Here is a 15,449-nt window from a genome sequence, read left to right on the forward strand (position 1 = left end):
TTATTTTATTTTTTATTTATTAAAAAAAAGAGATTAAGGTCAGTTAACCACTTTCATGTTATCCTGCCATTTGGTATTCTTAATTTGAACAGGAAGAATCTTGGCTTGCAATATGTTGTAGTATTAATAAAGAAGGCATTTGGATGAGTGCTCATATGACTAAAGATCATAATGCCTACTTGCATGGGAGTGCTAAAGAACTCTCAAAGTCAAGCATTAAGTATGATATATTACAATGTTTGACAGAGCAGAGTTAGGTCTGAACTACTGCTAGATGTTGTCTGCGTAAACTATTCAATGAAGGAAATAAATTTTGGCTCTGCTAAATTAAATTGTCTGCACATGGCTCTGAGACTCAAGATGTACTGTATTACTGTTTGAGTGGCAATACCACAATAGAATAATGCAATATTCAGAACATCAGTCTCAATGTGGATTCGCTAGCAAAATAATAAACAAGAATATGACAAAATATTATGTAAGGCATCTGTTTCAGTTGTATTCGTTGAACACGTTATCTGCAAATATTTTGAATTTCTAATTATTGTAACTTAAATTACTTTTTATGTAATTTCTAAATACATAAAAATGTCAAAATTTAAACCGAATATTATTCGATTTAACCATTATACTTCGAACTACGTCACATAAAGTGAAACATATATAATATTAAATAACTAAAGATCATAATGCCTACTTGCATGGGAGTGCTAAAGAACTCTCAAAGTCAAGCATTAAGTATGATATATTACAATGTTTGACAGAGCAGAGTTAGGTCTGAACTACTGCTAGATGTTGTCTGCGTAAACTATTCAATGAAGGAAATAAATTTTGGCTCTGCTAAATTAAATTGTCTGCACATGGCTCTGAGACTCAAGATGTACTGTATTACTGTTTGAGTGGCAATACCACAATAGAATAATGCAATATTCAGAACATCAGTCTCAATGTGGATTCGCTAGCAAAATAATAAACAAGAATATGACAAAATATTATGTAAGGCATCTGTTTCAGTTGTATTCGTTGAACACGTTATCTGCAAATATTTTGAATTTCTAATTATTGTAACTTAAATTACTTTTTATGTAATTTCTAAATACATAAAAATGTCAAAATTTAAACCGAATATTATTCGATTTAACCATTATACTTCGAACTACGTCACATAAAGTGAAACATATATAATATTAAATAATTAAAACCTCTTTTTTGTCTCCTTTTAAAATGGGCAAGGAAGGGAAAGACCTCAGCCAAGCTGTATTGTTTTCGGTCTTGACTCTGGAGTAGGGTGAAATGATAACTTTTGCTATTCATTTTTCTGGAGTAGTTGGTATCCTTATTCTAGCTTAGGCAAAATGGTTTTAACTGATTTTCCAGTAGTTTTTTTAGCCAATATGAACATAAGTGCAGTGGTTGCAAAAAATATTCAAGGACAGAGATGGGGCATTCCGAGAATCGAACTCGGGACCTCTCGCACCCGAAGCGAGAATCATACCACTAGACCAAATGACCATTGGTGATAGGGTTGCTTCTGTTTTGACATTTGTTCGAGAACCACACAGTAGATATCATTTAACAACTAGTACCTCTTCTTTTGTGGTTTAGTGAAAAGGAATATTCTTCTTCTTCTTCTTCTTATTATTATTATTATTATTATTATTATTATTATTATTATTAGAGGGTAACGAATATATAATTGATTCTATGTAAATGTATTGAGATCAAATTGTTATGTAAGAGGATCTACTCACCTAAAAAAATTATTTAAAATAGAGAGGGATGACCAATTTTAAAAAATAGCGAATGTTTTAAAACTAATTGAAATTTAATCATCATATAAATATAATAAGTTCGACAAAAATTATCTCTAAACTAACAACCAAAAAACTAGATTCTTGCGTAGTTACCTTTACCTTGCTATGCTTTTTTCCTCCTCGTGTTAAGATATATCATGGCTCCCACGTCCTACTCAAAGAAGGAAGAGCACCCCCACCCCACCACAAACCAATAACAAATTCTGATGATCTTTATAGCACGTGCTTGCATAGCTACGCCTTCCACTACTCATTCATCCCAACAATACAGGTTTCTCCCTTTTTCCTTCGATTATTTGGATATTCTGTTGAAATAATGCTGGAGTTTAGCACAAAAAATACTGGATTATGAATTGAACATAATTCAAATTCATGAAACATTGCTGCAGTTCACGCAAAAAATATTGAAATCATGAAAAATGCTGAAGTTGATAAAAGTTTGCTGGAGTTCACGCAAAAAATGCTGGAGTTAAACCCCTAATAAAACAAATATTGAAGTTGATAAAAAATGTTGAAATTCATCCCAAAAAAACACCGGTGTTTGAACTTTTTGTTGGACACATGCCCATGTTGTCCAGCCAAAGGCCCAATGGCCTAATCCTATTCTCTTTTGGTTTCCAATCTTATTCGGAATTGGATTCGATTTATTCTTATTTTGAGTGGGTTTTAGCTTTAAGAGAAAGCACCACTCATGATCTATAAACAAGATAACCTTGGAGAATTATTCTATGCCCATTGATACAAGTCTTTGAAAGATTTAAGCACGTAAAAGTGGTTTTTGAGAGAGCTTTCATCAAGAGAGAAGAGAGAAGAAAAATATTTATTTTGCTGCAGATTTTTATTTCGACCAGCCAACTTTAAATCACGTTTACCGATTCGTTAACCATTGGATTGGGCTAAAATTTTGACTGAGTGTTTGTAACATCTTGGTCTTAGATTTAAATGATGGTGATCAGATTTGGAGGCTCGTAGCAACTGATTTCGAGCCTCGAATAGCAACTTCATTTTTTGTGGATTCTCCTCTTTCTTCAATTGATTAGTTGTTGCTCTTGTTGCTATTGTTGCTCCGTATTTGAAACTTGTTGTGTAGCTAATTTGGAGAACTTTTGTAACCCTATTATTGTTATAGTGGAGTTTTTTGGATCTTTGTGAACCCGTGATTTTTACCTTCGATTTGAAGGGTTTTCAACGTTAAAATTTGGTGTTCTTTATCTTCTTTATTTTCGAGTTTGCCTCTTCCTCAACATAACGGTGGTATCAAAGCCTTGTTATTTATCCGGGTTGTTACGGAATGGAGGCGAATATGAGCAAGATGGTATGTTTAAATGGGAGAAATTATAATGTTTGGAGAAGCAAGATGAAAGACTTGTTGTTCGTGAAGAAGATGTATCTACCCGTTTTTTCAGCTCATAAACCCGAAAGTATATCCGATGAAGATTGGGATTTCGAGAACCAACAAGTATGTGGATATATACAATAATGAGTTGAAGCTAATATTCGCAGCCATATTGTGAACGAAATACATACAAGATCATTGTGGGAAAAGCTAGAGACTCTTTAGCTTCAAAAATCGGGAACAACAAATTATTTCTGCTAAAGCAATTGATGACCTTTAAATACAAGGAAGGCATCCCTATCCTTGATCACATAAATGATTTTCAGGGCATCCTTGATCAGCTATCTGGAATGGGAGTTAATTTTGATGATGAGATACAAGGACTTTGGCTTCTTAATACTCTGCCAGACTCTTGGGAAACTCTTCGTGTTTCTTTAACAAATTCAGCTCCTGGAGATAAGGTGACCATGGAATATGCCAAGAGTGGTGTGTTGAATGAGGAATTAAGGAGAAAATCTCAGGGTTCGTCCTCACAGGTAGATATCTTGGTTACAGAAGACCGGGGGAGAGATAGAACAAGAGGCTCAAGGAATAGAGGTAAAAGTAGAAGTAAGTCAAGGTCCAAATACTATAATATTACATGCAACCACTGTGGCAAGAAAGGACACATCAAAAGGTTTTGCCGCAAGTTGAATCAAGACACTAGAGAAGGAAAGAAAGCTGAAAATAACGAGAATAATGTTGTTGTTATTGTTCTTTTTACTTATGATGAAAACGTCATCAATTAGGTATCCCATGAGACGAGCTGGATAGTAGATTCTGGAGCTACCTCACATGTTACATTAAGAAAAGATTTTTTCTCATCTTATACTCATGTTGATTCTAGAGTGTTAAAGATGGGCAATGCCAGTGAAGTTAAGGTGTTTGGTGTTGGCATAGTTTGTTTGAAAACTAATAATGGTTCAATATTAGTTCTTCAAGATGTCAAGCATGCTCCATACTTTCCTTTCAATTTGATCTCCGTAGGAAGATTAGACGATGAAGGTTACCATAATTCTCTCTTTAATGGCCAATGGAAGCTTACCAAGGGCTCGTTAGTAGTGGCTCGAGGAGTCAAGTCTGGTCAATTATATGTGACACAAGGCTCTATTCTTAATGACGCCATAAATCTAGTGGAAAGTGATACTTTATCAGAATTGTGGTACCGAAGACTGAGTCATATGAGCAAGAGGGGGATTACGTGTTGGGCTAAGAAAAGTTTGCTTTCTGGAGTGAAACAAGCAAAGCTGAAAAGGTGTATCCATTGTTTAGCTGGCAAACAGAAAAGGATTTCCTTTCATAGTCATCCTCCCTCAAGAAAGCCTGATTTATTGGAGCTAGTACACTCTGATTTGTGTGGTCCTTTTAAAGTAAATTCAAAAGGTGGTGCACTTTACTTTGTGACCTTCATTGATGATCATTCTCGTAAGCTCTGGGTGTATCCTTTGAAATTTAAAGATCAAGCATTTAGCATGTTTAAGGAATTTCAAATCTTAGCTGAGAGACAGACGAGGAAGAAATTAAAATGTATTCACACTGATAATGGCGGTGAATATTGTGGTCCCTTTGATAACTATTGTAAGGAAAAAGGAATTCGTCATCAGAAAACTCCGCCCAAGACACCTCAATTGAATGGTTTGGCAGAGAGGATGAATAGAACTCTAGTTGAGAGAGTTAGATGCTTACTTTCAGAGGCTAAACTTCCAAATACATTTTGGGTGGAAGCACTTAACACTGTTGCCTATGTTATCAATTTGTCTCCTGCAGTCGCTTTGGATGGTGATGTCCCAGACAGTGTTTGGTTTGCCAAAGATGTTTCTTATGATCACCTGAGAGTTTTTGGGTGTAAAACTTGTGTGCATGTTCCTAAAGATGAGAGATCGAAACTGGATGTCAAAACTAAGCAGTGCATCTTTATCGGTTATGGTCAAGATGAGTCTGGGTATCATTTTTATGATCCAGTTGACAATAAAATTATTAGAAGTCGTGATGCAATATTCTTTGAAGACCAAACTATTGAAGATATTGACAAAGCTGAGAAGATAGATTCTCAGAGTAATGAGAGCTTAGTTGATATTGATCCAGTTTCAATTGCTAAGGCACCTATTGCACATGAAGGAACCCAAGACAATGATGGAGATAGTGATCAAGATCAAAATGATCATCATGGTGTAGATGTAATAGATGCTCCAGTTGATGAAGTTATGGTTGATCAACAACCAATTCCTGCACAGGTAACTACTTCGAATGCTCCTGAAACCTCTCTTAGAAGATCTACAAGGGAGAAGCAAAAATCCATGCGCTATCCTCCTAAAGAGTATGTACTTTTGACTGACATGGGAGAACCTGAGAATTATGATGAATCCATGCAAGATACTCACAAAGATTAGTGGATCGAAGTGATGGAAGATGAGATGAAGTCACTCTATGAGTATGGCACATATGAGTTAGTGAAATTGCTGAAAGGTAAGAGAGCTTTATCTAACAAATGTATATTCTGAATAAAGCAAGGTAACCATACCTCTGCGCCAAGATACAAGACGAGATTAGTTGTTAAAGGTTTTGGCCAAAATAAGGGAGTTGACTTTGATGAAATTTTCTCCCCTGTTGTGAAGATGTCTTCTATTCGTGTGGTTCTAGGCTTAGCTGCAAGTCTAGATTTAGAGGTTTAGCAGATGGATGTCAAGACTGTTTTCCTTCATGGTGATTTAGATGAGGAGATTTATATGGAGTAACCTAAGGGTTTTGTAACTAAGGGAAAAGAAAATTATGTATGCAAATTGAAAAAATGCTTGTATGGATTGAAACAAGCTCCAAGACAATGGTATTTGAAGTTTGAATCTGTCATAGAAGAACAAGGGTACAAGAAAACTTCTTCAGACCACTGTGTATTCTTCCAGAAGTTCTCTGATGATGATTTTATTATTTTATTGCTTTATATGAATGACATGCTTATTATTGGCAAGAATAAATCCAGAATTGTAGTCCTTAAGAAGCAGTTGAGCAAATCGTTTGCGATGAAGGACTTGGGGCCAGTAAAGAAAATCTTGGGCATTCAAATCCAACGACACAGAGATAGAAATGGGTTATTTCTGTCCCAAAAGCAATACATTGAGAAGGTACCCAAGAGGTTCAATATGACAGATGCAAAAATGGTTAGTACTCCTCTTGCTAAACACTTCAAATTGAGTATTAGTCAGAGTCCATCTACCGATGAAGAGAAAAATGAGATGTCTCGTATTCCTTACTCTTCTGTCATTGGTAGCTTAATGTATACTATGGTTTGCACTAGACCAGATATTGCACATGTCGTTGGTACTGTTAGTAGATTCCTTTCTAATCGGAAAAGAACATTGGGATGCAATAAAATGGATATTTAAGGTATTTGAAAGGTACTGCAGATTTAAAGTTGTGCTTTGGCAATGGCAAGCCTGAACTTGTTTGTTACACAGACTCTGATTTATGAGGCAATCTTGATAATTCAAGATCCACTTCCGGTTATTTGATCACCTTTGCAGGGGGAGCTGTTTCTTGGCAATCTAGACTACAGAAGTGCATAGCTCTATCCACCACAGAAGCCGAATATATTGATGTCACAGAAGATGCCAAAGAACTATTATGGATGAAGGAGTTTATTGATGATCTTGGCTTTAAGCAGCCAATGTACATTTTATTTGTGATAATCAGAGTGCTATCTATCTCACCAAGCACTCCATTTTTCATTATAAGACCAAACATATAAATAGAAAGTATCATTGGATAAGAATGGTCATGGAAGAGAAATTATTTGAGGTTGAGAAGATACACACTGATGAAAATCCTTCGGATATGCTGACAAAGGCGGTGGTTGCAGATAAACATGAATTTTGTAGAAAATTGGTAGGCATGAAGCATGTCAATAGTTCCTCTACTTGAAGACACATTTGGCCCCTTGGCTGGAGGGGGAGTTTGTTGGGCACATGCCCATGTTGTCTAGCCAAAGACCCAATGACCTAATCTTATTCTCTTTTGGTTTCCAATCCTATTCGGAATTGGATTCGGTTTATTCCTATTTTGAGTGGGTTTTGGCTTTAAGAGAAAGCACCACTCATGATCTATAAATAGGACAACCTTGAAAAATTCTTCTATGCTTATTGATACAAGTCTTTGAAAGACTTAAGCACATAAGAGTGATTTTTTAGAGAGCTTTCATCAAAAGAGAAGAGAGAAGAAAAATATTTGTTTTGCTGCAGATTTTTATTCCGACTAGCTAACTTCAAATCACGTTTAACGATTCGTTAACCGTTGGATCGGGCTAAAATTTTGACTGAGTGTTTATAACATCTTGATCTTGGATTTGAACGGTGAAGATCGGATTTGGAGGCTTGTAGCATCTGATTTCGAGCCTCGAACAACAGCTTCGTTTTTGTGGATTCTCCTCTTTCTTCAATTGATTAGTTGTTGCTATTGTTGCTCCGTGTTTGGCACTTGTTGTGTAGCCAATTTGGAGAACTTTTGTAACCCTCTTATTGTTTTATTTTCAGGTTTGCCTCTTCCTCCACATAACACTTTTACCAAATAAAATTCGAGTATCGTATCACGAAATTTGAAAAGGGGAGAAAAGATGAAAATTCTGAACTTTCCTAATTTTCAGTTACCAATTCAAACAATGGATAGCGTTTGTTGAGCTATTCTCGTTCATTGGCTGCTAATTGCTTCGGTTTTTATCTTAACCAAAGCAAGTAAAACAGTGGCAAAATAATAGTGGGGGCATTCCGGGAATTGAACTCGGGACCTCTCGCACCCAAAGCGAGAATCATACCACTAGACTAAATGCCCTCTTTTGTGCTGAATGACGAAGATTTTGACAATTTAGTAAAGTTCATTCTGACGTTCGTTGAAAGTGCAAAATATGTCATCAAATAACCAACTGAAGAAGCAAAAGGAGAAAACGAGAGGAGAACGTCCAATAATAAAATGTAAAGAAGATGATGACTTACGACTGATGAAGGAACCACGACGAAATGTGGGTTAAAGCAGTCCGACTCTAGATTTATGTTGGATTGCTTTGCTTTCTCCTAGTTCAGTCTAACAATATTGTGGCACAAAGCACAATTTCCTTTGTTCTATTCATGTCTTCACTTATGCACAAGGGGCCACGATATATCATTTTCATGTGCCGAGACAAAATCTTAGCATTCGAAAAATGCAGAGACTTTTGGGAATCAAAGTTTTGAAATTATTCTTGTTCCTTTAAAATAATGTTCAAAATACACTTATTTTTAGGATCTAAATTAAATTTATAAATTTTCCATGTTCTTCTATATTAACGTTCAAGATCTCTCGAAACACGACTTAACTGACGTTTATGGCTAGCTCGAAGTCTGACCTTTGAAAATATGATCGCACTGCTTGCTTGTTGAATGAAATACTATTAGGGAAGAAGAGAACTGGCTGAGGAATTCCCTCATCATGGTCCCTCTTTTATATTTTGCCAATCAACGCTTCAGCTTCACTTTAGTAGTACTTGATTTTGTTGTCATGGAATATCTTATTAATCCTTTTCCATTTTGGTTATAACTTGTAAGGCTTCTTATGGATTTCTCTTTGATATGTAATAGTAAAGGTTGCTTCAAATTTGCTTAATCTATTGCACTTCCATTTATCTGGTGCTGTCCCCCAATTTTGAGAAAAATCCCAGCACAAACTCAAAGATTTGGCGATGCAATACAGAATTGTTAACCATGTAAAGGATGTAAGTAGAATAAAGCCATGTAATAAAATGTGCTTCGGTAGAAAGTAAAGTCCAAGTGGATCATCTTTGCTTATTGTCATTTGCCATATAGAAGTATAAGGGCTTCAATGCTTTTTCTAAGCTGGAAGTAAGGATTATGCAATAGGAAACTACAAAACAACAAAGCAAAATAAGGATGAGGAAACAGTCAACTGACCATCCATAAAAGCTTCCGGTTAGCGAGCATACCATCTTGTCTTGGTATAATGAGGAAATATCACTGAGCTCTACAATTCGAGATAACTTCCAATGATATTGTTATGTACAATTACAAATTTTGTAGGTATACCGTGAGATTAAGAGGCAAACACAGGAGACAAACTATACAACTCTCAAAATGTCAACCTAACTTTGTCAATCAAAGTCCTCTATACTCTTTTCAACGGGCAAGTATTTAGTAACAAAAGCTCAACCCAACAAAAACAAGAACGTCAAGAACAACATGATCACCCTTACCACATTATTAATGGGTTCCTACCCGTAACACGCAGTCTGCAGAGAACTCCACCAGCTACCAGAAACTGCTCGTCAGCCTCCTCCGGGTGAAAATGAGATACAAGTTGCTACCATCAGAAAGACATCAGTGCTAACAACATGCTGGGGATTATTCCATTCCAACGAACTTCTTTACCATATTTACAAGCTAACAATAACAAGTGAGTTAGCTGAGCAAACAAAAAAATCAAAATAGAAAATCCAGCAAAGCTCTAACGCGTATATCTAGCACAACCTCTGTAAGTTCAATCAAGTCCGTATCATCTACACATTTTCAGGTGGAGTAACAATTAAAAATGGGAATAAGAAACAAGTAGTGACCAGGCATTCATGCAACAAACGAGAGGATTAATAAATTGCTGCATTGAGACACAGTAAACTACATAGCTGAAATTCAATCAACTATGACAGAGTTAGCACTAAGTAGGTACCATACCCTCCTAATCAACTTAAAAGACGTCTACATCATATTTGCATTGACAAGTACACACATTTAAAGAGATTAAAAAAACAAACAACTAAATGTGTGTGCGTTCGTGTACAGATGCATATCACTGCTTGTGCCTTAACTCAAGATTACCCACTAAGGAAGATATGGTTTAGCAGCTTCCTCACACCTCACCATGCCTGCCTTTAAAATCTCTCCCCAACATCAAACCCCCTCCGCTTCAAGAAAGGAAAGAAGCACAAAAAGGGTCTCATTATAAAAAAAGAGTGAGAGTTCAAAAATCTCTCATGTGCCATAATAAGTAGATAAGTAGAATGCTAAAGTATGTGATCCCTATAGCTTCTCATTTTCACCACATTACTGGTAATTCAGATTGTATCTTTCAGAGCTAGGTGAAGCAATTTATTGACTATTTAAATTTAAACAGATGGTAAATGACAACAGTACATTGGCCAAGTGAGTGAGGTTAAAACAGAAACTATTTCTGTCAGGGGGAGATTATGCCTGGCGATAAGATAGTTCCCATCTCTGTTCCTTATGCTAAAGTCTATATCGGCATTGTTGAGAAACAAACTTAAGTAGCGACATTTATTTTTAAGTTTGCAACATTTCATCTCAAGTAAAGTTGAAAATGGTACCAACGTTGTTCCAAACGATGATTTCTAAACATTGACCCTAAACATTGACCCAAAATGACTCCAAGCTCAAAGGAAAAGGAAAAAGAAAAGAAAGAAAGGAGAGGGGAAAATGTCTTACCATCCTTGGGATGCTTCTCTCTTGTAGTGTTTTCATTGCAGCTTCTGCAAATGCTTGTGCAGCTTCGGCTTCAGCTGCGGCAGCCTCAGCCTTCCTGGCAGCCTCCGCAGCTTCGGCTGTAGCTGTGTCTGCTTCTGCAACTGCTTGTGCAGCAGCAGCAGCTGCCTCTTGAGGTGACATATTCTTCATCTTCTCTAAATCTAAATCTATCTGAGATCTAGTTAGCATGTTTATGTCATCCTGATCAACCTTAGAACAGATCCTCTGACTGCTATCCAGGAGGGGAAGGGGGAGGTTTCTTCTTTTGTTGGCGAATGTCAATTTAGGTGCCACTTTATACTTCCGCTTCATCTGCAGAAGAACTATACTGCGAGTATTATGATCAACCATGACGAGAACCAGTAACAACCAATTATTCAAAAACTTGAACCAAAGTGCTAATTCTCACTGGCTTACTTCACAGTATAAGCTTAGGGCAAGATGTGCAATAACTAGAAAACATGAAGGACATAACTGAAAATCACCTTTATGAGTTTTCCAGTTGCAGTTAAATACTTCAGCTTTGCTGAGAGTAGCCTTCTAATGTTTGGAGTTTCCCAGTACTGGTCCTACAAAATGGGATTTGGGGGGAGGGGGAGTAAGTATTTGAGAAAATAAACTGACATATCTAGCAATAAGTCATGATTTTGCTAGGAAGTGAAATTGCAGCAGTATTAACCTGTTTGGCTTATTTAAACTTCTTACATGACCTTCATCACCTTATTGTTAAGAAACAAATTTACCAGAAAGTTCTGTGTTATGGTCAGGGTAGACGAACCAACTATTATCATGGGAGACCTGATTAGGAAAGCCCTTTTTGGGAATGGGGACCATCTCATAATATAGGAAATTAAGAAAATACATAAAATAATGTTAATTTAGCACAATATAGCACTATCAGGTTCATGTTACAGTTGGCCAATGCACCATTCCATATATATCAAAATGTAGACATACTCTAGGACCCATCTATGCGGTATTCTGCAAGTCCACTTCAAATGCAGTTGACTCTTTAATCACATTAAGGTTTGGTTATACTGACTCCAAGAATACCTAAAAGAAAATATGCAAGAATCACCAAACACCATCCAGATAGTTAGGAATGACAAATCCGCAAAACAAGAAGCAAAACTCCAAAATCAAAGTACATACACTACAGGTCCTTCAAAATCAATAAGAAAGCTGTGAATGGTAATTAATGAAATACTTCTCCAAATTTTGTATGTTTGGTTCTCCCATATGAAGCTAAATAAGAAGACAAGTACCTCTATGTACGTAGAAATGGTCGCCTGGTAGGAACCACCTGGCTCATTCAAGTTGCTTATAGCCTCCATTATAAGATTATCCAACCTATAAGAATAACAAATGAGCAGGACTTAGAGAAGATTATTCCTCCAAAGTAAACATATAAATAACATAAGAATAACATGAAATGCCACTAATGCTAGTTTATAATTGTTATACTGACTAAGTAGATAGAAAGTTGATGACCTTTTGATAAACATCCATTCTTTTTAGGTACGAGGTCTAGGGGACAGCTTCAGAATGCCGAATAACTAGCTAAACTTATGTCTGTAACCACATTTTGAGACAGCAAAATTCTTGTAAGCAAGACAATAGGGGAAAAACCAACATCTAATGATATCAATAAACACAACAAAATCCACAAGATTACAACATGAGGGTCGTGCTGTAACAACTAAGATGCACGAACAGGTATAACCTTAGGATAGATCTTCTTGAACCACCATGCTGTGGAGAGCCTCTAGAAGTTGTGGCTGGCCATGCTTCAGGAATTTCCGCATCACTTTCAGCTTCCGAGGTAACAGCCGCAGAACTCTCACCCTGCATAGGGGCCTGAATCATCCTTTTGAGGGCCAACTTTGCTTTCTCTCGAGAACCCCAGCCGTTTGCCATCACAGTCATATTTCTCCACTTGTCCTGCACATCATCTCAAAGATACATTATTGTGAAAAAGACTTCAGGTCAAATAAGTAGCTATAGAAAATTGAATATACTGGACAACTATCATCTGACTCTTGAAACATCTAAACTTCCTCTCCACTGAATAAAACTAATTAAAAAAGAAAAGAATAAAGCGAAATTCTACCTTGAGATCTACATTTGAACGCAGATACAACACTCCACTAAATTCTGGATCCTTAAGAATTGTACGCCATTTGCCTGGCCCATATTTAAGGACCCCAGCTCTAAGAGCAACTTCTTCTTCAGGAGTCCACTTCAGCTTAGGTGCACCCATCAAAGCATCAAGGAAATGAAGTTCCCAGAACAAACCTTATCAGAAAACCAATAGTGTGTGTCAAACCAAACACCCGACGAAGATAACTGGGACAACATATACAGACAATGATGGGTACTATACAACTGAAAAGTTACATAAACTTTTATAACAAACACTAAGTCAATAAAAAATGATTCGAAGAAACAGCAGATAAAATATATAAATTAATATTAACCTTATAAACATCATATTACGATAAGAAGTGCATTTGTCGCTGAGACACAAAAGAAAACCATAAAACAACCATAAACTACATGAATTGGTGTTACAAAAATCGCATAGCATATTTGTTCACATCTACTATACAGATAACAGATCTCCCAACTTCATGGATGAAGCTACCATCACGAGGCATAATCAGTACTATCTGACACAGGAAGAAATGCAGATGCGTGATACTATGTGCAGTATCACAGAAACAAAATCTTGGAAGACGCGCGCAAATACTTCTTTAAAAAATGCAAAAACAAATCCATACAACAATTATCTATCTTCTAAAACACATTCCAAATGATTTGTGAACATTTATTTTTCAGTATTGATTACTGCATTTCTCTGAGTACTTCAATCTGATTCCTTTATATTTGGATTTATCAAATCTAAAAAAAGGGCTTTAAACAACAACAATGCACAAAAAACAAAACATTCATTCATAGATAAAATCATTCAGAGCCAAAAGGAAAGGAAATTAAGTAACTAGAGAGAAAGCGTCTCATTCGGTCTCAAAGTAATGCTAGAACAGCCGTTTAAGATATAACTTAAGCTTAAGATCATACATTCTTCACATTAAGAGCTACGCTATTTTCCTTAGCTTTCAACATGCTAGACACAGGAAATGTGTTTGGTATGAGGGAAAATGACTTCCAAGAAAATGTTTCCATGGAAAAGTCATTTTCTAGTGTTAGTCATTTTCCATGGAAAACATTTTCCATCAAAAGGAGGAAAATGACTTCCCTTACTTGTGAGCGAAAATCATTTTCCTTACAACTACCTTAACTTTAACTTGGTATTACTTGCTTCAACTAACATTTAAACATTATTATTAATATCTAATACTCAAAAGTTACATCAGAACACTCTCCAACTTATTTATATATATTAAAAAGCCAAATTTCCACTCAACAAACCAAACACCAGAAAACATTTTCCAAGAAAATATTTTCTATGGAAGATGAATTCAGTCAAATCAAACACACCCACAATTCAAGAAATCAAAAGCATCACATATGATTTTAGAAAACATATTTTGCGTACAAATCAAACCAAGGCAAATTCAGTTGAAATTGAAAGGTGACGAGAGTTTTATGTAATCAGACCAAAATGATTCTGAGTACTTTTGTCGAGATCATAAGAAAATTGTGCAAATTTTAATTTTGCAAACTAAATAATTTCAGAAACCAAAAACAACCATGGCAGATTTCTCTCGTGCTTTCAAAAAAAAAAAAAAAAAAAAAGAGCACACACAAATTTCTTCCCTAAAATTGCTTCGAAATGCTAAACCTAAACCAAATCCAAACGCCACCTGAACTACTAGTCACAACAGCAAATCCAAATAAATTTCAACAAAATTACAGCTCACGATAGATAATTAATCGAGTAATTCGCACAGTGTAAAGGACTGAATAGACATCAACAAACTATGCAAAATCAGAAATCCAAAAACCTAATTTCGTCCAATAAATGAGATTAAAATTCAATTGACGAAAAAGGTACCGGAAATTGAGGGTGTAAAAGAGCAGAGGAAGATCAATAATCACTAGAAAACAGTCTGCAGGCGGAGTGGTTAGAGCCTTAATTACTTTGGAAAAAAGCTCCTCTTTATGTGTATTCGTTGTAGCGTACAATTTTACGCATTAGCTGTGGTAGTAGATGTTATAGTTTTGTGCAACTGAAATATTACCAGCTATTGTAATGCCAATACCCGATTTTAAGGAAATAGGAATATTTTCTGCCGGTGAGGATTGGGGTGAGATGGTGAAAAGCTCTGGGGGATGTCGTTACTCACCGTTCACCATGAAAGTAGAGAAGATTTGGGCGTGAGTTCCCTTGGCGACAATAGAATTATGAAATTAATAAAAAAAGAAAAAAAAGTGAATTTTTTTAAAATGAAAATCCTATTTGACAATTAGAGTTATGTTTGAACATTAATACAAATTGGAGTTGTTTTTGAATTTTGTGTTTTGAACTGAAATTTTGAAAAATAGATTTTTACAGTTTTTTAAATTTTAAAAAATTCTGAAATTTAATTTTAAGTGAAATCAATGGCCAAATATTTATTTCAAAAAATCAATGCACCTCAATTGATCCAGATCCCGAGCCTTCCTCTCTCTCGCCTTGGCCAGTCGGAATAACTTCTTCTCCCTGCCTTTATTCCCCAGCCTCCCGTACGGACGAGCATAAGCCGCAGTCTTAACCTCTGTGACCGCCACTTTCGCCTCCTTCCTAGC

The 15,449-nt window shown here is 36.0% G+C and overlaps 1 protein-coding gene and 2 non-coding genes across 5 annotated transcripts; all 3 read right to left on the reverse strand.

Annotated features, from left to right (window-relative positions):
* Positions 1 to 1,440: 1,440 nt before the first annotated feature.
* TRNAP-CGG (transfer RNA proline (anticodon CGG)) lies at positions 1,441 to 1,512 on the reverse strand. The gene has a single exon. It is a non-coding gene; the product is annotated as a tRNA-Pro (tRNA).
* A 6,423-nt stretch (positions 1,513 to 7,935) lies between these two features.
* Positions 7,936 to 8,007, reverse strand: TRNAP-UGG (transfer RNA proline (anticodon UGG)). Its single transcript has one exon. It is a non-coding gene; the product is annotated as a tRNA-Pro (tRNA).
* A 1,153-nt stretch (positions 8,008 to 9,160) lies between these two features.
* LOC107828351 (telomere repeat-binding factor 1) lies at positions 9,161 to 15,108 on the reverse strand. 3 transcript variants are annotated; one of them, XM_016655641.2, is made up of 7 exons: positions 15,008 to 15,108; positions 12,811 to 12,995; positions 12,424 to 12,641; positions 11,966 to 12,050; positions 11,186 to 11,269; positions 10,662 to 11,012; positions 9,161 to 9,605 (listed from the first exon to the last, which is right to left on the reverse strand). In XM_016655641.2, exons 1-7 carry the CDS (start codon positions 15,015 to 15,017, stop codon positions 9,567 to 9,569), a joined length of 972 nt encoding a protein of 323 aa, XP_016511127.1. In that variant the 5' UTR covers positions 15,018 to 15,108; the 3' UTR covers positions 9,161 to 9,566. The 3 variants fall into 3 exon arrangements, with proteins under 3 accessions (XP_016511127.1, XP_016511130.2, XP_016511128.2); XM_016655644.2 differs by having other exon boundaries at positions 14,802 to 15,059; XM_016655642.2 differs by having other exon boundaries at positions 14,716 to 15,059.
* Positions 15,109 to 15,449: the final 341 nt, after the last annotated feature.

Source organism: Nicotiana tabacum, chromosome 18 (genome assembly GCF_000715075.1).
Source record: "Nicotiana tabacum cultivar K326 chromosome 18, ASM71507v2, whole genome shotgun sequence".
Lineage (NCBI taxonomy): Eukaryota > Viridiplantae > Streptophyta > Magnoliopsida > Solanales > Solanaceae > Nicotiana > Nicotiana tabacum.

Coding starts and splice junctions, on each gene's coding strand:
- LOC107828351 (XM_016655641.2), bottom strand. Junction 11,270..11,965: donor CCATTTCTACGTACATAGAG/GTACTTGTCTTC, acceptor CCCATTTTGTAG/GACCAGTACTGGGAAACTCC. Junction 9,606..10,661: donor AGAGAAGCATCCCAAGGATG/GTAAGACATTTT, acceptor TGTTATTGTTAG/CTTGTAAATATGGTAAAGAA.